This window comes from Rhamphochromis sp. 'chilingali' (assembly GCF_963969265.1).
Source record: "Rhamphochromis sp. 'chilingali' genome assembly, chromosome: 19".
NCBI lineage: Eukaryota > Metazoa > Chordata > Actinopteri > Cichliformes > Cichlidae > Rhamphochromis > Rhamphochromis sp. 'chilingali'.
Window position 1 is genome coordinate 1,322,501 of NC_137946.1, and position 25,534 is coordinate 1,348,034.

The window sequence follows — 25,534 nt, forward strand, 5'->3', positions numbered from 1 at the left end:
TGGTGTATTTCTCTATAATTTTCAGTATATATTTAGTGTCTTCTGCAAACTGTTTCTGTGGGTTTGAACGATCCTTTGCTGCACAACACGAGTTTGTAATGACGGCTCTGCTGCTGTAGTCTTCCTCATGGTGAAGGCAGGCGAGAGGTTCGTGGATCAAACAAACACATGCGCTTTTAGAAGAACACACTAACAGACAATAACTGAAGGACCTTGAAAAATTAGTGGTCAATTATTGTCTGCATGCCCCTCCCACCAGCACCAAAGCTGGAATGACCGGCAGTCGCCTGTTTGTCGCCTCTGTGCTGGTGACTAAGCAGGACCTGGTCAGGAGCCGGATGCAGGCCCCTGTGGAGCCATGACACATCTGATTCTCCATGTCTCTGTCAGTGTGCACGTTACACACCGGCTGTTCTAACGGCAGCCGAGGTGATACGCTGACGTGTGTCGCGGGCTCTGATTTCTTGCCCTTTGTTTCTGCTTTCACACCAAACCTTTTTGGTTGTGTGACACACATGACTGGGGAAACTGAGTAGTGAGTGTTTGTGTGAGAAAGGAGGTATTAAAGGATCACCGGTCAAACTATAATGTTTTACTGCTTTTCCCGCTATTGCTGACCTCACGCTTCAACGACTAACGTGTTCTTCCTCCGTGTGCTTCTTTGTCATACAGAAACTGTTTGTGATCATCACCTTCAGTAAGCACATAGTGGAGCAGATGGTCTCCCTAATCGGGTGAGTAACCCTCACCGGGTGTGTGTGTGTGTGTGTGTGTGTGTGTGTGTGTGTGTGTGTGTGTGTGTGTGTGTGTGTGTGTGTGTGTGCGCGCGCGCGCGCGGCTGTTTGGTCACCAAAAGTACTACTACGCACCAAAGAGTGAATGCAGAGCGTGATGAATGAGGGACTTTTTGGGTGGCGATGGGGCATTTAGGCCCCACTGTGTCAAGTGGGCCTCCTGCTCTCGGAGGTCCTGACAGACGCTGTGTACAGTGGCTCTGAGGGACTCGCTCCTCGCCCCCTCGCCCCTCGCTCCTCGCTCTGCTCTGACAGTCTGTGTGCTGATTAAGGGCCTGGATTTTTCCACTGGATGATGAGTATGAGCATGAACATGTTCTGACTGCTTCACAATGAGCTCTTGACTATGGCAGAAACCTCGTCCCTGGTTTATCACATGTTTTGCTTCCCGTGTGTCTGCGTGATCATAGAGAGCTGCTGCTGGTACGAGGAGGCCTTTCATGTGCGAGCTGACGGTGCCAGGGGTTGATTGACCTGCAACCCTGTGTGGAGGAAATGCGGAGTTTCTGGAGGAGGTTGGAGAGACAGGTTTTATCTGTGCAGTGGACATCCTGTAAAAATGAACCACACAGTAAATACGGGCTTCTTGAAATTAAGGCCACGATGAAGCTGAAAGATCCTTGAGTTGGGAGTGGGTGCTGGCGGGGGCCGTGATGGGTGTCCTTGTAGCGATACGGGGGCTTGCAGCTGGAAACCGACACACCTGCTGGTGGGAGTGCCATTTATATTACACGCACACACCCGTAGGTGCACTCACACACATGCTGAAAGGAGGAGGTCAGGTTGCATCAGCTCTCTTCCTCACTCTTATTGTTGTTTTGTACATTTACTGTGTGTCTGCTGTGAGCCTGGACGTCTGCAGTCAAAGTGTTTTTTCACTGTGTTTTTAGTTTTTATACAGACTAATTAAGTGTGTGTGTGTGTGTGTGTGTGTGTGTGTGTGTGTGTGTGTGTGTGTGTGTGTGTGTAATTTGTAGCGTGAATTGTGAAAGACATGTGGCTGCTAGCAGTCACTGTTCATTGAACTGCAGACTGAAGGCAGCAGATCATTGGTTCCTGACCGGTTTCAGTCTGACTCGCTTCTTCTCTAAAGGAAGTTTCACTCATTACAACTTGTCAACCGTCGGCTTCCTTCCTCGCCGAGCCCTTTCTATCCTCACCTCTGATTCTCGATGCTGCTCTCGCTCTCAGTCACACGTCACCTTATGAATGGGTGACAGCGTTTCCAATTGAACCCTTTCTGCACCAGCGCTCTGCCACGTTAACTGTGGAGGTGCTTTCAAATAACTGTGCACCTTTCCACGCACCAAATCTGCAGTTGCCCCCACCTGCTGTGCGCTTGCACGGTGTGCACACACTCACACAAACTCAACCATTTATCCTCTGGATGCCCTTTTTCTCAAAACAAAACAAAGTCACACTACTCCATGTGTCGCGTTCAGTATCTGGTGGTCAGCAGACAGACCTGAGCTCCTACATAACACTATTTACATATTTACTTTTTTTATTTGGACCTTTTATATATTATTTGCACTGCTTTGGAGATGCTCTGTATCTCATTGTACAACTGTATAGTGACAATAATAGCATTCTATTCTATTCTATTCTATTCTATTCTCCAAAATTTCCTCCCCCTGCTAATATTGAATCTTTCAAAGCTGACCTGTTGCTCTGAAAGCTGATTTCTTACATTTCTTTTCTGTTCATGTAAACAGTGAAATTCTGACTTGACATGATCAGACTTCAAAAGTTGATTGACAGCCACGTCCCCAAAATACTTTCAGTGAAACGCACTCTGGACGTGGGGTTCGCCGTCGTTCGCGTCGTGATTTTGGATTCTTAATACGTGTCTTTGTTTTGGTTTGACTCCGGTGCCAGCCTTAGTGGGTGAATGACCGTTGGACTTTGGCTCTAGTGATTTCATCCTCACATGACATAATACAATACAAGTCATTTCCTGCTCTAGGTGAGCTCGCTGGCATGTGCACACAGACGACGCAGAATCAGTGGCTGCAGTCTCTCTGGGTGCAGCACCTCAAGCCTTTTTGTACACGTCACTTATTTTATTTTTACACCTGGTAAACTGATTTTATTGCCACGTATCAGTGTTTTTATTTGACCTCTTCTTTTGGATTTATACTGAAGTTGATAAAGGTTCAATTCCAGTATTTAGCTTTCTGACAGAGTGGAACATTTTTCAGTGCCGGTGAATCCGAGCATGGCTGTTATTAAAATAACAATGAACCAGGTGAATTCCCTGAAACATTTACTGCAGTGCGAAAAAGCCTCTAGTTTCACAATAGTCAAAATGTGCATTTTTGGTGATAAGAACAAAAGTGTGTGTGTGTGTGTGTGTGTGTGTGTGTGTGTGTGTGTGTGTGTGTGTGTGTGTGTGTGTGTGTGTGTGTGTGTGTGTGTGTGCACCTCTTTTTGTTTGTAAAATGTGTTTGAAGACGAGAGTTTTGGCGTGCTCTCTGCTGACCGTCATAATCGAGTTTTGAATGAGCTTCTTTTTAAAGATGTTTTAGTTTTCGGTCGTCTGCGATCAGTTTAAAACAGGGAAGTCGTTTTTCTGTGAATGACAAATGGAAAGTGTTGAAATTCATTGACTGAAATTCAGTTTCATAAGAGGATCACGAGGCTCTAAAACTGTCAACAGGAATTTTTATTACCTCTCAACCAAAAAATGACCAACTTCAGTTTTTCCTTCGTTTATCTACCGGCTAGAAATAAAATGTGCCTTTATTTATTTATTTATTTATTTATTTATTTGTCTATTTATTTATTTATTTATTTATTTATTTGTCTATTTATTTATTTATTTATTTATTTATTTGTAAGATAAGATAAGACTTTATTGATCCCACAACGGGGAAATTTTTGCGTCACCTCAGCTCAGGTACAGATATATGAAGGAAATACAAAAATACAATTAAGTACAAATAAAGTACAGTTGTCTATTTATTTATTTATCTATTTATTTATTTATTTATCTATTTATTTGTCTATCTATTTATTTATTTTTAAGAATGTGCACAAAATATAAATGATTAAAATGCCATTACACGTTTGCTTTTCTGCTGTTCCTTTTGAGTATTTACGTTTGTTGGAAAAATAATTTTTCATTTCAACTATTCAGTGAATTTCTTTCTTTTTCAGCCGTTTCTCTAACTGCTGTTTGGGGAAAAGGTCAGACAGGTCAAACCTGGTCTATTACTCCTTCATTATTGTTGAAACAGTTTTCTGGCAGATAGTTTTCACTCTTATCCTGCTGAGCCGAGCATTCAAGGCTACATCCACAGGTTTCTGTCAGTAGCAGCAGGGTAATGATGAAGATAGTTTTGCTTTGAAGTGCAACAGAGTCAGAATAAAACCCTCCTCAGATGCCTTCAGGGCTGATAAAAGAAGCAGATAACCAGGTCAGACAGGCTGAGGGCCTGATCAGACTTGCTAGGTTTCTTTCATCCTGTGACTAATGTTCAGATGTCTGCTCTGCACGATGAGCCGTGTGGACAGTCGTTTAGGTCAGGAGGAAATTCTGCAGACTCACGTTAAGTACATAGTGCTCCTGTTCTTAATTAAAAGGCTCATTTTTCACATCCTTGCACATTTTTTGCAGATTTTCTGATGTCAAAATTTTCCTAATTCAGGAGTTTTTTGTTTGTTTGTTTTAAACTTGCTAGAAGTGACTTTCTGACAGAGTGGGAAACACCCTGATTCTAGGCTTCGTGTAACACCTGGACTCTGTGTCTGTTCCTCCTTTTCTCCGTTCTCTTATCTCAGCAGCAGCTCAAAATCACCCAGCACATGTGGCAGTGGAACAGGGAGCTTTCCTGTGTTTGAATCCAAGTTTTCCATCCTCTCGTTGATCTTTTGTAAGTGTTCGGTGAACAGTTTACTCTGATTCGTGCCATTTCTTCATCAACAATTTGTAACCGATAACTGGACAGGACGTAACAGACGCTTTCTCTAATTGGAAGACAAACTGCAGCGATCCAGTTGTGTTTATGCTTGTCACTGGTCCCTGTGGTGGAACTGGATGAACTTTCTCTAAACGCCAGATGAGAAATTTGTTTCATATTATCTCATCTTCTGACTTCACACCCTGTTCTTCACAAAGTCAGCAGTAGGTTGTTTTGTATGGAGCTCGACAATTCCTTCATAGCCATGGATGAAGGGAAGGGTAGTCTTTGTCAGACTCTGAGAGAAAACCATTGACATGCAGAGAGGAGTCGAGACCTGAATAGGTTGTGCTGTAGAAACCGGTGTGCTGAGGCCACGGGGAACCCCAGCACGTCTTCATAAGAATGCACCTATTTCCATGCGAGTCCATCTCTAAGACATGAGTCGATTACCAGCACAATGGGCCTCCACATGGCTGTTTCTGCTGCATAAGGCATTGGGAGATCCCAGCATGCAGCCCTGCTCGGGAGGAGGAGGCACAGGTCAGAGCGGGCCGGTGGGTGATAGTGGGAACCACTCGTTGAATCATAGAGGAGCATTTCAAGTTAGGCTTTGCATTTACATGCAGTGTTGTGCTACGATTGTAATGTATTAGGTACTCTTGGTGGAATAACAATGAGTCGGTAAAGTCAGCTGGATTATGTCTCAGATTATTTTCAGCATTTACTTTTTGTTTTGTGACAAAAAAAATCCTTCTAAGCAAACACGACCAACGTATTTGAAAATGGCAAAGTGATGGAAGTGAGACTCAGTCGCTTGTGAGGAACCGTTTAGATTCAGTTTCCTCTTGAGTGCAGGGTCAGCGCAGCTTCCCGTGGACGTTAACTATAAAACAACCAAGCTGTGGCTGCTGGAGAAGTTACTGAGAACCATGCAAATCAAACTATTCTGGGTGTTCACAGAAGGGCAGTTATTTATGCACACATACTCAACTTCTGGTGTTTAAGGTCTGTTACTGCTTGTTTCCACTGAATTTCACTTGCGTTGAACACTCGCGCCTCGTTCATATAGAAACTAGGTTTGTGTGGTTTCGTACTGAATGACGGGGTGTCTGGCGTAAAGGTAGCTATGGTGCACTCGCAGGCAGGAAGGGATTGAATCATCTGGCACCGCATTAGTCTGATTGAAGCAGAAGGTATCCAATTGTGGCAGTGAGATTTCTTGCAATTTTAGAAAGAAGAGCGCATTGAACTGCATGTTTTGCTGTGATGTTTTGGACCTTGAACGTGTAGAAAATGGTGAACTGTCTAGAGTCTTGGGAACGGGCTATAACGAGGATACGATCTTCCACCTCCTGTGCTCGTCTTGGACTTATTCAATTTAAGGTCATACACAGGGTGCATTTCTCTAAGTCTAGACTTTCTGAATTGTATCCAGAAGTGGAAAATAAATGTGATAAATGCCATGGTTCTCCTTGTCACCTTAGCCACATGTTTTTTCTGTGCCCTGAGCTACAAGGTTTCTGGACAAGGTATTTTGCTATTATGTCAACTGTTCTTGGGGTAACTCTTCATCCTTGTCCTCTGATTGCTGTGTTTGGGATTCCTGCTCGCTCACTTACACTTGATTCCACACAAAGGGATATTATAGCCTTCACATCCCTATTAGCGAGACGTCTAATATTGTTGCATTGGAAGTCTGCTAAGTATCCTACTATTTCCCGGTGGCTTAAAGATGTCATGTTTTTTTTAAAACTTGAAAAAATTAAATATACGTTGAGAGGTTGCACAGCCAAATTTTTTCACAAGTGGCAACCCTTTATCTCTTATTTTGCTAGTCTAGAGGTGTTGCCTGTTTAAATCTACTTTTGTTACTGTTATATTCCTCTAATATGTTTGATGGTTGTGTTGATCTGTGTGGGACTGGGGGGGGGGGGGGGGGGGGGGGGGGGGCGTTGTGTTTTGTTTTTTTGTTTTTTTTGTTGTTTTTTTCATATATATATATATATGTTAATTTACTTAGGAAAATTAAGAAAGGTTGATTGTATTTCGGTAACTGCAAGTACTGTTTTCTTTTTTCAATAAAAATATTTTCAAAAAAAAAAAAAAAAGAAAAAGAAAATGGTGAACTGTCATCTCACCTCACTGCACCTATAAATAGCCCTTATTGAGCATATGAGCAAAGTCTTCCTGTTAACCCAAAGTGCAGGAAGGGAGTATTTTCAATACTATGAGTCACTGGCTCTGTTGGTCACCTGAGAACTGTACTGACAAAGATGGCATTGATCAGTCTTTCCACTGCCAGGCCTATTCACCCAAACGCATTCATGATGCAATCAGCCGGGGCGAGACAGCGAGACTGAGCGGTGGTGTGGTGGCAACTGTCCTTTTATACGCCATCATTAAATTTAATGTGTGGCTCAGCAGAGTGTACTTTTTTTTATTTATTTTTTTAATCTTCACTTCTGATTACCCAGATTTGCACCTGACAGGGAAACAGCGGCAGGAGCAGAGAAGTCCAAAGGTCTTAGTACAGCCATGTAAAATAATAATCTGTCGCTCAAGACTGTAGGTCCTGCAGGCCGGTTTTTGCCATTAATGGCACACTGAGGTACTCCAAAGATCTGATCTGAATGGAAATATAGCATTGCTTAGTGTGTGTGTGTGTGTGTGTGTGTGTGTGTGTGTGTGTGTGTGTGTGTGTGTGTGTGTGTGTGTGTGTGTGTGTGTGTGTGTGTGTGTGTGTGGGGAGAGGTCATATGTGCTGCAGGTCTGGTGTCATATTATGAGCCTCTGAGGCATCATGTGTGTGTGTGGCAGGACTTCCTGCTCCGTTCGGCTGATTCTTTTAATGCCGAGTCGTTCACCGCACATGCTCCACACTCACCAAATCATCCCTACTATTACTAATGTATTCATCAGGGTGGCAAGTGGCCCGCATGTTGTTTTAGGAAACAGTACGCCATTGATTCACTTTTAGAGCGGCTCATTTATCAGGGGAACACAACGTGACCTCCAGCTCTTAATCAGCATCGTCTACTGGGAAGTGTATTGTTTTGTAAATCCTGTAAACATTTTAATGTGTGCTGTAATTTCACCATGTCATGTCATGAGGATGTGTCTGTGAAAGGAGTCATGCCAGACAGGACCTGAGTCAGAGGCCAGCTGAGCAGACGTCCAGGACCCTCGTACTCCCAGCCGCTCATCCGTCACACCTCAGTCAAAACAGACGCATCATCTCACATCAGCCTAAGTAATGGGAGGACAGACTGCAGAGGGTTGTTTCTGATAGTTCTATCTGAACGATCACCGCTGTGAAAAATAGCTTTATTGTCCAGGTTTGGGTGTTTTTAAGACCTCAGACTGAAAACCAGGGAAACGACTCATTTTAAATGTGACAACACAAATAAATATGTACAATCAAATTTCAAGTATACCAAAAATGCACTTGTACAGTGTCATTTTTGCAAATCTGGGGACTAAATTACAGTCACATTCAACGTTAATGTAGTGTGCGTGTGTTTGTTCAAGAATAGAAAAGCGTGGCAAACGTTCATAAGAGCTTCACGTTCCGTCTCTGACCACAACCTCGAGGGCGCATCGTCAGAAAATAATGATCTGGATGCTTTCACGGTGCTTTTTCCTGTTTTGCTGGTGATGTCGTTTGTCTTGTACAAACATCATTGGCTCCTTAACTAACACGTCTAGAGTGGTTCATAGAGGGGATCGGACATTTGCGGTTGTGGCGCCGAAAATGTGGAGCGATCTACCTCTCCACGTTTTTCCCTTTCTATACCGTACGAGAGTTACCAACTTTTTATTTGAATTTTCTTACCTGTTTGATGTTGCTAAAGTTATTGTTTAGTTCTCTGTTGTTATTAAATGTACTTTATAAATAAATGAAATGAAACATTGTTACAAAAACACTCCATCTTCTCAAACTTTTGGGATTTCCTTACCTGGATGACAACAATACATCTCATTTGCTAAAACTTTCACTCTCGCAACGTATAGTTTTGAAGCGGAAGCTATATAGCATCCTGTGGCTTTTAGCAGGTAGCTACTAACCTGTGTGGTTACAAACTACTAGCATTTCACATATGACACACCACAGAGGCACTGTATAGTTCCCCAGTGTACTGTACACACATATACCTTGCTACTCAGCGACTGATGAGCTGCTTTGACTGATGATTGTCTCATAAATATGTGACCTTGGAGAGTTTCTGTTCTTCACGTAAACCTAGCGCGGTGTGACAGATTCATTTCCCCACTCTGGTATTTTTGAGGGTTTTCTTAAACAGAGTTTCCCATTTGTAACTCACTTGTAAGAGCTAGGTGTCGTCTCATAGGAAATAATGTCATTATAGATCCCGCTACACAACCGTCCCCACAAGCCTGACATCACAGGTTAGATGGAGACACCTACATCTCTCATCTTCTCATGCATCTGCTGCTGTAGCCTGAACAGTTTGACTTGTCTGGATGCGTCTCAGTCAAGTCTGACTCACTGAATAACCCCGCGGTCCAGGCCTGGTTACCCGGTGCCCCAGCAACTCCATACATCCCCAACACCAAGAGAGTTTGTGTAGGCACGCTGACCTGAACCTGGGGTGGGTGGGTGGTCACAGGGACTACAGCAGTGTTTCATGTGGGAGGAATAATAGAAAGCTATAACTGGTCCCCCTAATTTCCTGGCAGCTCTGCGGAGAGGAGAACACGAGTCTATGCTTCTGTATATGTAGGTGTATGTATGTGTGCTGGCTGCCACAGATGGCTGCAGAGCAGGGATGTGATAAACACCCTGGGCAGGGGGATCTCCGTCCAGGAGTGGGCTCCATGCTTTAGTGGTGAAGTCATTGGGAAAAAGCCCGGTCGAACTGGAGGAGGAATAGACACGCACCCACAGGCACACACAGATTACCTTACAACATTTGCACGTGAATCGAAATTTTCCCGACTATTAAATGAATCGCACTCCTCCCCTAATTCCGTTATTCCAACACTTAATAAAGTTCAGTTGGAACAGTAGCAATTTATTGAGGCGTGTAAGCCACGAAAGCCGATTTAACGAGAAATTTGCAGTGTCAGTGTTTCGAAGAGAGACGAAGAGGTCAGAGTGCCTCAGGTTAGCGCACCACCTATCCACGCTGTGCTTCTCGCAGCGTCGGCGCTGTTATGTTAGGTGTGAACTGTGGCCCTGTGCAGCATTGGGTAACACCAGCGATTGCCTAAGCCAGTTGTTGTGCTGGTGTTGTAACCCGTTGGACCTGGCCAGGGTTTGGCTGTCATGTGAGCCCTTGTTCTCTATCTTCCTCTTCCTGGACGCCGGGCACGTGTGTGCCTGCTTGTCATTGTGTGTGTGCTTGGAATTAAATTAGCATTAAGAACACAAATTGTACATTTTAAGAGGATCTGTGTTCAACTGCCTTTGGAGGTGGCGGCCTATGGAAGGGGCATACATGTCAAAGGTCACCTGTGACTCACTGCCAGTGGAATGTGGGTGTGGGGAGGGGGGGTTGTTTCTCTTTCTTTTGTCTGTTTTTGTCTCTTTTCCCTTTGCAGCATTAGAACATATTGCTCTTTGAACAGAAGGAGTAAATGATAGTTTATTAAAGACAATTTAAAAGAGGCTGAGATTGGGCTGCTAAAATGAACCCAGCAGAATGAATCGGCTGCAGGAAGCTTGAGAGATGTGGGGGTTTCCTTGTTTTCTCAGAGCCTCTTTCCCCCCCCATCCTTTCTTTCCTGATTATTGATCAGGCTGCACCTTGTTCACAGTTAAAGAACAGACACGTCGCAGGTTGTTACAGGTTTAGTGCAACTGAAAGTGATGACAAGTTGAGCACACATGTGGTTTTTTGTTAAATTTGCATATTTGATGCGGTGAATAATTTCAATGTTCATGTAATCCAGCAAACAAGTTTTGTGCGTCACCCACATTCCTTCGTTTTTCCAGGTGTGAGGATTAAATAAAGATTTTCTTGATGCACTTCAGAGACAGAAAACGTTATTCTGTTTTCTTTTACTCTCCATTATTTTTCTAACATTTAGCATTAATATAATTTTTACCTGCTTCAGCAGAATTATAAAAATGTTCTTTTTAAGTCATTGAATTTTTAAATAATTGAAACAGATGAAGAAGTGTGTGTGGACGGTGATGGCAGTGGCTTTTCCCCCAGAATGAAATTGGTACCTCGACTGGTGTTTGATGTTCTAACCTAAAACTGAGTTTGTAAAGGATTTTACCAAACACTCTGATTGTCAGTGTTTTGCCTTTTGTCCATGTGTTTATTTTACACAGATGCACAGTGTGACCGCACTCACAAGTATTTGAAAAAATGGAAAAAGTGATTTGGTTTAGTGGTTTTGTGAGAGGATGGCGGTGCCCTGGTTTCTCCTGTATCTCTGGACGAGCTCTTCACGGTCAGAAATACTGATCAGCTTGTGCACAGCTTGATTAAAAGCATTCTTGAAATAAAGGCAGCAAAGTAATAGTTTTGTTTAAACTCGTATCATATAAGAGCTCCAAACATTTAAGTCTTGAACTCTGATCGCATGCAGGACATTTCCAAATGTGGATTTTCTTTCAGCTGATGAATAAAATATTGTACAGTGGAGCTTTCATGCATTCCTCCTGCTGCGCCTCTTATTGTCAAAAGTTCACAACACAGATGATAATAAATGAATTTAATTCTTTTACATATTTAGTATTTACTGCTGTATTATAATAACTTATGAAAGGATGTATTTACTCAGTTGACTAAATGGAAACTGTTTGATGCTGATTGTTAATAAGCTGATGATTTAGATATAAGAATACTCTGCCTTCATTTGTGCTGGTGTATGAACAGCAGCTGCTGTGTGAATATATCCACATAACACACAAAACAAACTTTAAATTTAAAGCCCAAATTACTGAAAGCCTTTATTTTTTATTTTTTTGAAGGGAAACAATTTAATTCTAATTATTGTTGCTGGTGTTCATGCATGGAGCCTTCTATGATTGAAAAAGCACCTACATTTTAGGACTTAATAATACACAATTTTTCTTTAGAAGAATAAAGTAACAAAAGTGCCGTCTTCTGTTTCATTTTTGTTTTGTTCGTTTTATAAACGTGTCACTGCTGTTCGATGTCTCTGAACGTGAACACACAGATGATTTTCATGTGAAATACACAAAACTTCTGCTCCAGTTTTTATCATTACATGATGACAAGCTGATGGACAAATCTGTCATTTTATTGTTCACATGTTAAAGCTGATTATTTGAATAAAATACAACAACTTGAGGTATTTTATAGTTTAATGAGCTGAATTATTGCTGACATGCAGTTTTACTAATATTTTTACTAAATAAAGGTGACCAGAAAATGTAGACATGGCCAACAGTTTTAATGAGCATTTTCTACTCGATATAATAAATTGACAGGAGCTTTTAATGTAAAACTGAGACTCATAAAAAAGTGTATTAGGTAGTTGTTTTTTTTTAATTACATTATTTGCTCATTGTTCGAGGCCTCAGTGCTTCTGAGTTTTCTTTTACTCTTCACTGCTCGCAGAATTTCAGCAAAGCTGCTGCTAAAGTTTGTTCAGGCTCATTCTTTGCCACATTTAATCCTTTTGCTGTTTTTCGCCAATTTAACTCATTTAAACATCTCTAAATGCAACTTTCACAACTTTGGCTAACATGTATATAATTCATGCACAGGTGACACAAATCTTTCATTTATTTTAGGTATCAGAAGGTCATTAATCTTCTACACTTGTTGCACACACTCACACACACTCACAGGTAAATTACAAACACACTTACAGTAGGAATTCTTAAATCCAACAATTTCTCAGCACCTTGTGTCGGAAAGTGAAAATATATTCCCCAAAAAACACAAAGTCACTTGATATTTAATGGGAAGACGAAGAGAGCGTCCTCACTCTGGCATTAAATTCTTGTTTTAGACTGAAGCTTTGAGCTTCTTTGTTGGTGGATTTGCCCTGGCTCATGACTCAGTGTTGCTCATCGTGTAGGAGATGATTCGCCCGCCATTTCTGAAAACTGTTTCTTTCCTTCTTTGTTCTTGCGTGTTTACTTTTATTTGCTTTTAACTCCTGTGTTTTCTAGTTGTTGTGCTCAGATTCAGCGTCTCAACCAGGTTTTATATTTTAAATAAGTTTGGTAAGAGTGTGTGTGTGTGTGTGTGTGTGTGTGTGTGTGTGTGTGTGTGTGTGTGTGTGTGTGAGTGAGAGAGAGTGAGAATGTAAGAGGAATTTTGTGACATGGGGGATGGGAATAGCAGAGGCTTTGTTTCCCTCCAAAAAGATTTTTGATAGTGTGTGTCCTTTGCATTTTCTGTTGTGTAATTTAAAGCGTGATCCATCTGTTAGACTTCCTGTCTGCTTTGTAACCATTCACGTGTAGGATATCCATTACCCGTTATAAAGTTAATCATTACTAAAAGGCTTCCTCGTTGTTAACTCAATCATTTAACACAATCTTTTCTCTTTTTTTCTCACCCTCAGATAGCAGATAGGTGTGTGTAGATTGTGTGCGTTTGTACGTGCGTGGAGGTAGGGAGGGATGGAAATGACAAGCCTCCTTCAGAGAAAGTTATCAGCGATAAACTCAACCGTATGTGACATGACTGCCCACGCAAACCTGTCTGAAAATCTTTGATGGGTCTCTGAGCTTTGAAGATGCCTTCCCAGTACGAACAAAAGACAGAAGTGGAGCAGAGGGAATGCTTTGAAACGAAAGCTCAGAGGATGTAGCTGACGGTGTGTAGCTACAAAACAGAAAGGTCTTTAGTATGTATTTGTTCAGTGATTAATCACTAACTCCAGCCAAGGGATGGGCCACTGATTTGCTATTCTAGGGCATTCTCTGCAGCCTCTCACGTCTTTTTTTTCTTTTCGTGTGTGTGTGTGTGTGTGTGTGTGTGTGTGTGTGTGTGTGTGTGTGTGTGTGTGTGTGTGTGTGTGTGTGTGTGTGTGTGTGTGTGTGTGTGACAAAGAGAGAGGGAAGGGGGTTCAGTAGTATCTTGTAGTTGGTGGCTAAACCTTGTAAAGGGTTTTCCTAATATGGGCCGTCTTACTGGAGTTCCCTCCCCCTGTGGGCCATCCCCCAGGTCTCAGCCAGTGATGACACAGCGTGGGTACGACTCACTTCCTCATTAATTGGCTGAAACCAGTTCTTACAGGAACCGCCTGTGATAAATGTGAGAGTTCTGAGAAGTCATTCATTTCTCCTGCTGCAGCGGCAGAGGAGGCACTGCAGGGGAGTTGAACGAGTTCACCGATGTGTGTGTGTGTGTGTGAGCGAGAGGAGGGGAAGTGTGTGTGTGAGGAGAGAGACAGCGGAGTGGGAGAATGTGGGTGACTACTGCTGCCGCAGCTGCCGACTGCGAGCCGGCCAACTTTACTTCAGCTGTTTTAATCTGTTTTTTTCCTTTTGTTTTGATTTTTAAAATTTTCAGTTTGTTTCCGAGTGCTGCTGTTTTTTGGGGTTTTTATTTTATTTTTACAGCTGTGGTAGTCTGTTTTTCTCTGTGTGGGGGGGGGATGAGCAATGAAGGGATCGCACTCGCTGCTCTCCGTCTTTCTCTCTTCTCGGAGAGAGGAAGCAGGCGAGGCCGACACTGTACAGGAGACAGGACAGCGTGCCTCCCTTTGTTGCTGCCCTTGGGCTGGTGAGTAACAATGATGTGATGTGATTTGTGCCCCGCAACCCCACCCCCTCCCTGTTCTTTCCCCAATGCATCCCCCCTCCACCCTCTACCTCTGTCTTTCTCTCTCTACACCCCCCTCCCCCCACTCTTTTTCCTCCTCCTCCTCCACCAACACCACCAACCCCCACACCCCTGTTGGTGGAAACAGATCTGTTCCACTGCTGGGTGCGGCACTGCAGAAGCCCTTCAGGGAGTACTTGGAGGCCCAGAAGGCCAAGCTGCACCATCTCACTGGAGAGGGGATCCCAGCTGTAAGTACAAGGGGCCTCAGTGCCCAGCTTCTATTCATTCATGTTTGCAGCCTAACAAAAAGTGGAACGCACCCCACTTTCTCCAACCTTTTTTGTTCCCTTTCCCTCCACTTATGCCTAACCCATTTTCTCTAATGTGCGCACCTGTTTTACTTGACTTTTTATTCGTTTAAAAAATCATTATTTCATAATCCAAAGTTGTGTGTGCATTGTAATCTGTAGAAATGACACGGGCCTGTTTAGGGCTAGAATGACAAAGTAGCTTAGGGCGGGCTGGGCGGGCTTGAGTTCAGGGAGGAGAAAGAGGGGGGAGAGGGGCCAGTTTGGGGTCTGGCTTCACTTGCTGTATTGAAGTGTACTACTGTAGCACTGCTGACTCATGCTCGATCTTACCAATTGGGAGAGTGCGTCCGAGCGTGGTCCCTCCCCTATGTGTCACACACAAACACTTGCACTCAGTGCCCCGCCTGAACCCGGCACTGACTGTGGAGCGGGGCGCCCACCCCCTCCGCTAGTGACAATCCATCAAAACCCCCATCTGGGGGAAAAAAGAGCCAGTTGTAGCTTATTTGTCTTTGAAAACTTTGTTCCTCCGGCTCTTTATTTCCCACTTTTCTCCCGTTCTGTGTGATTCAAGTGATTGAGTGAAAATATTTTTCCTTTGAATTCTAGGAAGGAGGAGGAAAGGATCGACGTTGAGTTGCACAAGGACAGATTAAGGCATTTCTAGAACAATGTTCCTTTTTTCTTGTAACTTGAGCCTTCAGCAGTTACAGGGTAGAAACGAGGCAATTTAGCTTGGTGGAGGCAGGCTGCAGGCTGGGGTCAGCGGGGGCGTTAAGAGGGAGGACGGTGGGGGCTGCCGCGTGTTTTATTACCCCCGATCTCTATCTGTCCTGCACATGGAGCTGGATCCCCACCTAGCCTACAGCATCAGGAGCAGAAGGGAGAGCAGTGTGTGGGGCAAAGAGGGGCTTGTTCTGGAGCTTACTGACAGAGCTCCTCTCTCTTCTGTTCTCTCTGTGGTTCCTGGCAGGAGGAGAGCTGGCTGTCGTGGCTCTTTGAGAAGGTTGTGGTCATCATGGTATGCTTCTTTGTCTGCTCCATTGTCAACTCCATGGCTCAGAGCTACGCCAAGCGCAAACGGCAGGAGAAGTATTCGGAGAGCAAGGCGGAGTGAAGGCTGGCTCGAGATCAAATCGGTCCATCACCTCCAGGCTGCTACCACTCCTTCCCTCCTATCTGCTCTTCCTCCTGGCTGATCCCCCGCTGTGTATTTAGGGAAATATGAGCCCCATCTGGTTTCTCTCTTGTGGTATTAGCAACTTGGACTTCTATTTGCTTGTTTTTAAAAGCTTTGCATTTGGTAGGTGTTTGCTGGGCTGCATGTGAGCGCGTGGAAACTGCATTAATGTTGGTGCTTTTAGGAGCTCCACGTGATAATTCTCCCCAGTAGGCCTTAAGCTGCACTGTTTATTCCACTGGTGTTTATTCCACTGGATTTGTCTAATCTGAATAAGCTAGCATCGTTGCAATGGTATCTTATAAAACCAGCACAGAGTTTGTTTTATTTGGTTAAGAAACAATGACTTATTGTGTATCTCTGCCAGCCTCGTAGGAATCCTGTATTTATGCTGGACTGTAGCTCGGTGTCAGGCAATGGTAACTCTTCTTATTTCTAAATATTGTTGAGCTCCAAGTTAATTGTAGTAGAGATGTTAATAGATGGTTCCAGTTGTAAATGGTGCTTTAGACAACTACTTCTTTTGTGTGTACAGTAAAGCGCTCTGTAGTACTTTTGGAGAGAAATGATAAATCAGCCATGAATCACCCGCTGGTCCCTTTGTCTGCCCTTATTGTTCTGCTTCCAGGAAGAGAGCGCATGACTCAGCCCGGGCCTACTTTACCAGATGCAGCCGTATATTGAATCAGATCTACAACTGTGCGCGTGCCTGTGTGTGAGACTGAGAGCAAGACGGAGATAGTAGGTCGTGTTGGCATGGCTGCCACATTTGTTGCTCTCCTTTTTTGTTTTGTTCTTTTATGGATTAAAGCAGACTGCGCTCCACTCACAGCCGGGGAGTCGGAGCGATAGCCGCCGATCCCTCACACTTAGAGACGATCTCTGTTATGATGTCAGATGTTCTTCTTTGTCTTCTTTTTTAAAGCCCTCTTCTCCCGCACGAGGACGCCAGGCTCGTGTTTGATATTACGCGAGCAGCTCTTAAAGCAAAAGCGCTTCCATCACATTTTTCTCTTTCTTTCTTTTTTTACTCGCTGGATAACGACAGTTGGCTCTCGGTGTCCGCGGTATCTTCCTTTTTTCAGTAATTGCCAGTGAAATGTGCTATTTCTTGTCTGTACCGCTGTTGTGCTACGCTGGACTGAGCGCAGCGGGTGCTAGAGCAGGCACAAGCAGCGGGGGAAAAAAAAACCTCAAGTGCACAGTGAAAAGCGTCTGTGCCGTTACCTCAGCTGAACCCTCGAATGAACTCGTTGCACTGCCCGAGTCACGGAGCCAGGAGACGAATCACTCGAGTAGATTCGAAACAGAGGGGCACTGTTGAGCGAGCTGAAGCCTGCGCTCTGCACCGGCTCCAGTCAGAACATTCACATCTCCTTTCTCCTGTCGTGGTAAGTAGCATTAGGGCTCTTTCTCTTTTCCTTTTTTTTCTCCCCCCCCTTTCATTGTTGTCGTTCTGTACATGCATACGTCTCAGGCATGTCCGTCACACTCTCGGCCTGTCAGATAGCTTATCAGACTGGTGTTGGCTGTTAAGATTGCAAGGCGACAACAGTCTGTAGGCTGTCTGACATTTCGGGCTCTTTCATCTGACCAGCATCCTGTTTTGTCCTCCTTCTGTTATTGTCATTGTTTCAGTTAGCATCAGTTCCCATTTAGAGGTGTGTGCCACGATGTCACTTCCCTTTATCCCAACCGCTTGTGAAACGTCGGCGATACGGGTCTGTTATTTATTTCCTCCGTGCTGACGTCTGTGAGGGTTTTTCTGTCGGTCTGTGTGAGGAACTGTGAATTCACATGTTTGCAAATGCACACGTAATGATGTCAGCGATGTACTTCTATGTGCACGTCTGTGTGAGTGTGAGAGTTGGCTCTTTCCTCTTGAATTTCCAGAGAATCCAGACAGCGTACACCTTATTGCAACACATCATATTGTGACACTCGGTGCTAGGTATGGTACATGCAGTGCTTACCCAGCTTTCCTTCCCTTTCACAGTTCCCTGTTCTGTTTTACTGAGAACTTTCTTCTGTTGCTCAATATGTACTTTTTCTTTTGTGCCGAGCTGCATTTTATTGGAACAGCTCTTTGAGGGGGTGTTTTTTTTGTTTTGTTTTTTCCAACAGCCACACATCGGTAATTACACAAAGCTGAAAATCATTGCTTGACCAGTGAATGCTTGTGCTGCACAGACACATTTTATTTTAGGTTCGTCTTTTTCGAGAATAGAGCAAAAGCTGCAAACGTACTCCCGGTGAAGCAAAATCACGCTGGAATGGCTCGCTGGCTTAAAAAGTGCTTTTCTTGGCACATTCAGGACGTCCTGTTCCATAAGGGAGCCCCCTTTTGGCAAATACAGTGTGCGTGTGCATGTTTGTCTAGAAATGCTGTTTATATTTCTACGTGGAAGTGCCTGTATTTCTTGTTGAATATGTCTGTACCTGTGCTATTTTTAAAGGTGTACACACTGTTTTTTATTCTACTTTTTCTAAATAAAGTCTATTAAAAGGAGGATTTGTATTCGGTTCATTATTCGATAAGTCTCGACTGCCCAGGTTGGCGTTTACCTTCAGGCCTCCGAAGAATCTCACGTGTCAGCCAAGAAACTGGGACTGGGAGGATACAGAGTCCATCACAACTCCGATTTCCACGTCTGATGTTTCAGATCCAAACTGTTATCACATTACTGATTTGCCCTCTACACTGACATCATCTCCATTTCAGATTCCAAGCTAAGCTTTTGCTGAGTTTGGGCTCTCGTCACAAATGAAGTCTACTTAATCTGAACAGCCTCTCCATGAAGTAGTAAAATAATACTGCATCAGTTTTAAATTATTATTAACACTCATAACCCTATACTGCATACTAAATACATTATACCCTGTGCTTTGGAACAGACAGCTGCAGGATTTTAAAGCGATAAATAATATTTATGAAATGTCACATGACTTCTGTGTGGTTATGAAAAAATAAGAACCCAGTGTTGGTGGGTGTGTTTGAACACAGCGTGATCTTGTGTCCTGAGGTCAGGCGTGTGACCTGTGCCGAGTCCTGTCCCGTTCCCAGAGCAGCCACACCCAGAGCACCATGAAGATGACTATTTCCACCCACCCCACCCTTCCCCTGGGCTCTGTCTGAAAACCTAACATGCAAACCGTGCCTGTCTAAACAGGTTGGGGGACTGATAGTTAAGCAGTGACACTGCTTTTGTCCTCTCGCTGGTCTCCCCATATGCTGTATAAACTATATTACAGTTAAATCTGGTGGCGCTGCTTCTTTCCAGCACCCTCCTGCCTGCCTATGGCTCGCCACCCCCTCGCTGTCTCTAGCTCTCCAGTTTGTGCCCCTCCTTTCAGCACGCTGAACACCCAGGGATGCTGAAATATCACTGACTTCATCCAACACCCGCCCACCCGCAAGCCCACTCTGCATTTGGTTATCCACTTAGTTCCTTTCACATTCTGTCTCATTACATTATGCTGACAATGTGGATTTCTTTTCATTCTTTCTTTCTTTCTTTTTCTAATTCAGACTCACACTAAGGTCCTTCGTTTTTGTCAGCAGCGGTCACGGGATCGTGTCAGACCACAGTGGAGTGAGCAGGCGGACCAAATGGTACAAAGATGCCTTGCAAAGAAAAGTCACCCCGTTAAAACATGGAAAAGCCGAACGAGCTCCAAACCCTATCGTCAGATCGCAAGAGAAGGATTTAGTGACATAATGCCCTGTTTAGGACGACAGCTGTGCTACAATATGCCGTTTATAGACAGAATGTGATGTCAAACTTAAACCTGGAGAAGATGTGTCCTTCCTGCCAGGAAGTAGGAGACATCCTGTGTTCGATAGTTAACTGTTTTAATTTAATACTTTTAATAATTGAGATGATTTTTCTTTTTCTTTTTTTTTTTGGACATAAATTATTATTCAGTGCAGAGTATTTTACATCTCACAGATAAGCATGTTGATGATGTTTGGCAATATTAGATTACAAAAATATAAATGTTACTATGCGGAGCGTAAATAATACGCAGGTTCGGTGTTGGATATATGAAGTTTTAAACTAGATAAATATTAGCATACATATTAATACAGCTACATTTAAACAAAATGCAACTGGACTCATTTGCAGACCTTGTGCCTGCTTACACACACACATAAATGCAAATGTAGAAACAAAAGACACACAGCAACCACCCAAACTTTTTCATTTTCCAACTTGTTGCATTCAGAAGCCTCGGTGGTCTGACTGCACCAGCATATTCATTTCGAGGACTGACCAGTTCAACACCGTCTCCTTAACCCTGCCGTACACGTTTCTAAAGGCCTTTGTTGTGCTTTGGTATGCCAGGATCAAACGGGCTTATCAGCAGCTTCAGACTCCTCATAATTCACTCAGAGGAGAGATATGGGCCTCGACTGGTCGAGGCGGAGCGTCTAGCTGAAGTATCAACACTTGCTCGGCTGGCCCCTGGTGTTAATGATTTACAATTACCTAAATAAAATGGCTCAAACAATTACCACGTGATGATGTATTGTTTCTCAGATGGAACAAAACACATCTCCGTGCCCCGAGCTGAACCTAAATCATGTGTGGGTATTTTAACAGAGCATAATTTGGCAGAAGCGTCTGCTTTTCCTGCCCACACAGTGCCAACGGAGCAGACAGCCTAATGGCTGACGCCAGGTGGCCACCGTGACGAAACACACATCCTCTGCTCTTCCGCCTGCCTTTTCCTCAAGCCTTTCAAACCTCAGGACGGACTTCAAGTCAGTGCAACGTTTTAAAAGGATCTGAACTTTTATATTGATCGGTGAATTTCATTGCGCGCTCTCTACTTATATGCAAGTAAAAAGTAAAGAATAAACTTTGTTTTTATTACACTGTTAAAGGATCTTCAGAGCAATTTGGCACTGATCGGTCTTTTGTGTACCACTGTGCCAAGGCTGCTCTCGCAAATGTGCCTACTGTGGTAAGAGGGCAGAGAGGACTCGTAGTAAACCTGCATGAATGGCTCGTCACGTTTTTCACAGTTTGTCCTACCTTCATGTCCCAGGAATTCTGCCAAGGAAACTGCGTCATTCAGGTGTGGCATGCGGACGTGAGCGCCGTGTTAAGATTAGGAATAAGGCAGAGCATGCCTGAGAGTAGAATGGGCGTAAAATCGCCGAAATGTACCACACAGCCCAGCACACACTGTTCGAAACTGCACACCCCCTTTGATGCGAGTATCACTGAGTCAACCTTTGGAATGCCGGAAATCTGACGGCACGGACTCTCCTCCGCACGGGGTCTGATCCGAGGGCTGCTTAAGCTCAGCTTTACGCGTACGTGCAGGTGTCTGTCATGACATGATGCCATCTAAGGAATATTACAGGAATGCCTCACAGTGCCTTCCGAGCATACCATTCATGCTGTCCTTTTTCATTTCAAATTAGGCAACGCTGGAAAAGAACCAGAAAAACCGTCAGTAGCTGATTTTGAAGAAAGTGCTGTAGGGTGAGGCGACACGTTCACTTACTGGGACGGTAACGGAGACAGGTAACGATCCTGGATGGGTTTATCAGAACCACCTTTACTGGTGGCGCTACAGAGGAGGTCAACAGTCCTGGATGTTAGCAGGATTACCTCCTCACTATGGCACTGCTGTCAGGGCCTGTGTGCAGGCTGCTGTGTGCATTACAGGCAGAAAGCCCGCCTGCTGTGAAAGACTGTTCTGTCAGAGGCTTTTGTTCAAATCTAAAGATCGGTTTAACATGTTACACACTAGCTACTGCTGGCAATTTAAAAAGGAGCTTCTGTTGATGTGTCAGGAGCCAAAAACATGTGACACCACAGCCCCGGTGCCTAGATTTTGACATTAAAATCACGATATTACTCTCTAAAACCTAAACTCTCATCTTTTGTGCCATTCTGCTCAGAGCTAATTTTAGTCTTGCCCTCATTCTCTGTATGTGGCCTCTTTACGCATGCGATGTGGTTATATGAATCGTGCCCGTGCTGCAATCAACCACACACAGCAAACTAAACCGGACACACACATGCCAGACTCCACCACTCCAATGTGCTGTGTGCCCACATTCATGTAGATCTCTCAGCGATATTCCACTAAAATAGCTTTCCGTGGCCTGTCTGCCAGTCTCACCTCCAGATGCTTTCCTCTTGGGTTCCTTCGTAGTTTCAACACTGAGCCCCGCAGTATTTATCACTATAACTCCCCTTTATCTCTGAACAAGGACCATGGAGCTTAACTTTAGGCGGTCTAGTTAATAAATTTGACAGGAAGTTCTCAATTATTTGCTTATGCCAGTGTTTGACTGTAGTCTATCTTGTAATACAATCAGTATCTTGGGGGAAATTACATTTCTTCAAGGAAATTAAACATTTATCGTCTGACTACTTTTTGCATGTTCCACCAAATATTTGGTCTGTGGGAGCCCATTGTTAGGAAAAACACTTCTGATTACAAAATCCCAAATTTTTGGTTGGATTTTATTTTTTTGGGAGGGTACAAATAATCTTGCATAAAGCCTCCACATTTGCAATAAAAACCTATTTGTTTATAATAAAAATGCTAATATTTCAAATTAGCCATCTCTAAATTGCTTTTTTGTTTGTTTTCATCCTGATGAATCACAAAGTCAGAATAACATTTAAATATAGTTTATCTTGATTTTAATTTCAAAGAAGGAACAAAAAAGCCCCATTTTGATTGCAGTTATCAGCAGGTACTATACAGTTATAGGGGAATGCCTGCTATTATAATAAGAAGTCTTTAAAGGGCAACTGTTAGTTAAATTAGTATTGCACTGGTGTTTTTGGCTTCTATGACTCTGACTTTCATCAGCGACGGCGCTAACCTGACGCAAACACTGTGCTTGAACCCACACTAGTGACTGGTGGCCCTTTGCTTTGCTGCAGGTGCGCAGATGCATAGATAGCTGACTTTTCAACGTTCACTTTGCAGTCTGTACTTTCTTTTGGAAAATAAACTTCCCCACCCTCTTTTGTGCGTCAGTGTGTCGGTTTTGCTGTCACCTTTTCACACAGCTTAGTCACAATATGAAAAATTGGCGTCAATGACAGGGCTACTGCCTGGTTATAGGGGAACACCTGCCATTTAAACGAGAATCAGAAAAACGACACAGTTTTCTCGTGTTGCAGCCGTTTATTGTTCACATAAAACACATTCAGACTGGAGTAGAGCCCCCGCCCCCCTCGAGCTTCTCAGTAAACCACAGGTGTATGCATTCAGCAAAAAAAGAAAAATGAAGACGCTGACAGCTTTAACCTTCAGTTTTTAAATTAATGGCCTTCCATATTGACAAAGTCCAAACACGAGAGCACAACCCAGTCAGTTGATATGCTAAGTGATTTTGAACAAACACAATCCCGACCTCAAGTCACCACGCAGACCCACAACAGAGCGCCGTGACTTTCTACCAGTGTCTCTTCTGTTCTTTTGTAAACATAAACAAAGCTAAACAATAGAGAGAACACACACACAGAAATCCTATTTTGTTACCCGGTGCAGCTGGTTTTGATCACTGGGTAAAGCAAAACAAACTATCAGATGGATTTGAGGCAGCGCTCAGAGTAACGCTACCCTGCGAGGGGCATTTCCTCAACCCCGCAAACCGCTCCGGCAAATAAAAGAAGGCTGACCTTGTGGCTCCTAAAGTGAAAGACATGCTGGGAATTTCGTCTGTAATCATTGTCACTTTTCCTGTACTATGCAGGAGGTCACGCATAGTTGAAGCGTTCAAAGACGCACTGTCTTGCAAGAGGGAGCACATTTATGCTAACTGCTTTCACTTTGTCTGAGCAAAAGTGACCGACTGATATAAAGTGTATATTTTTAGCCCTTTATCAGAGAAATAGGTTGAAAATCCACTTTTACCATCCACTGTTTAATTTGCGATATGTGATCCTAATAGTTTTGCTGTCACAGCAGATGCATGTGGGTGGATTAACTTTCAGTCTTCCCTTTCTTGCTGTAAGTGCACCGTTTGACACTGGAGCGACTTTTTCCTGTCTTCACCTCATATTTAACACTGGGAAAGTAATTATGAGCCAATACAGGATACAGAACATACATTAAAGAGGCAGATGTTTTCCTCTACCCTGTAGTGCTAATTATTCTATTAGACTGTTGTGGTGTGGGTTTCCCAGTTGTACAGCTACTGGTTGTAGAACTTCTCTTGACTAAACTAAAAGCAAATGGCGCTTTCCTTACGCTGTTCAAATCACCCAAAACTCAGCAGCAGTGTCTCTTTCTGCTAATAAAAATGAACTTTTCCTGAGCCCTTTTAGGCAGGAACTGTTTTTTTTAAACCAAACTACACCTGTCAACCACATTACCACAAAGGAGGAAGTGTGCATCTACCTGTGACGGTGTGACAGAGTGCAAACTCTGGTATTGTTCCTCTCAGCTGGCTGAAGGCACCTGTTGGTTGGCCAGTGTAAAAAGGAGAAAGAAAATAGTTCCCACATAATACTTCTCACAAAGTTTGGGTTTTTCTTTACCTATTCATGTGGTTCTGTCATATCCCAGAAAAGGAAGACGTCTCTACAGCTGATATCTCCCAAACCAGGTTGTTCACACCAAAGTATTTTTCATAGATAGCCAGGGTGAAAACACAACAGATGAACTGTCTCTTTAAGAGTGAATCTGTGCGGTCCTCAGTAAATCTGATCATTATGGATTTATTGAGCTTTAGTTTTGATACCTGGCTGACGCTGAAACAGGTGAAGATAAACACACCATATATTTATGCATTTTACTGTATATTTACTGTGACAGATCAGACAGGGCTGAATAAACCGCTACGTACTGTTAGCCTTTGCTTCCAAAAATGTTGTCGACATTAAATTTATTTTTTTTAACCGCTTCCCCGACACACACACACACACACACACACACACACACACACACATACAAAATCCTTTCAAGGACAACATGATGATGACTCACGATGAAGACATGGAACAGTGTGACACTTCTCACCAAAAGGACAAAAGCAGAAGTGTAGTAGGCTTCTAAATACAATGTGAGGAAATAGCAACAAGTTCTCATTCCGCTTCTTTCTACAGGTACCGCAGACATCACAGGGTAGCATGCAAGCTTCTCTCAATATAGCGTCGACAGCATGGCCATAAACGGCCTCAGGCACAGATGCTCGTGTGCTACCTCTGTGTGAGCTAAAACACCACAGGGTTTCCTGTCTGTGTACTCACAACAGGAAGGTACACTTACCTGTACTGCTTTGATATCTCTGTATCAGTGTAGACAAATTCTAGAAGACATCCTGAAGCTCTAAGCCAAAGGCGGCACAACATGTTTCCTCATCAGTACGATACCAAGAAATTCAAATATATATTAGCATTTGGTGCATTTTGTAATGGTTTTGGATTGGATGAAAGCGCGGCAATACAGCATGAATAAACAGGCATTTTTCAGGATGAATGAATGAGGAGAGAAGAAAAAAAGGTTGCCTTTTTCTTGCTGCCACCTACTGGTAAGAAAAAAGGGGGATTGTATACAAACCCTGATGTGAAATACCTGAAGAAGTCGCAAAGAGCAGAACATGAGCGTCTTATACTTGGGAGCCTTTACAACAGCA

General features: G+C 43.5%; 1 protein-coding gene across 1 annotated transcript in view; it reads left to right on the plus strand.

Moving 5' to 3' along the window:
• LOC308386604 (vacuole membrane protein 1-like) overlaps window positions 1–18,424 on the plus strand; it is a 44,286-nt gene extending 25,862 nt beyond the window's left edge. Inside the window, exons 6-8 of the mRNA XM_080866261.1 lie at window positions 673–734; window positions 14,570–14,672; window positions 15,709–18,424. Coding sequence (XP_080722387.1) covers window positions 673–734; window positions 14,570–14,672; window positions 15,709–15,852 — 309 coding nt within the window. The 3' untranslated portion in view covers window positions 15,853–18,424. The remainder of the gene's footprint in view (window positions 1–672; window positions 735–14,569; window positions 14,673–15,708) is intronic.
• The last annotated feature ends 7,110 nt before the right edge of the window (window positions 18,425–25,534 follow it).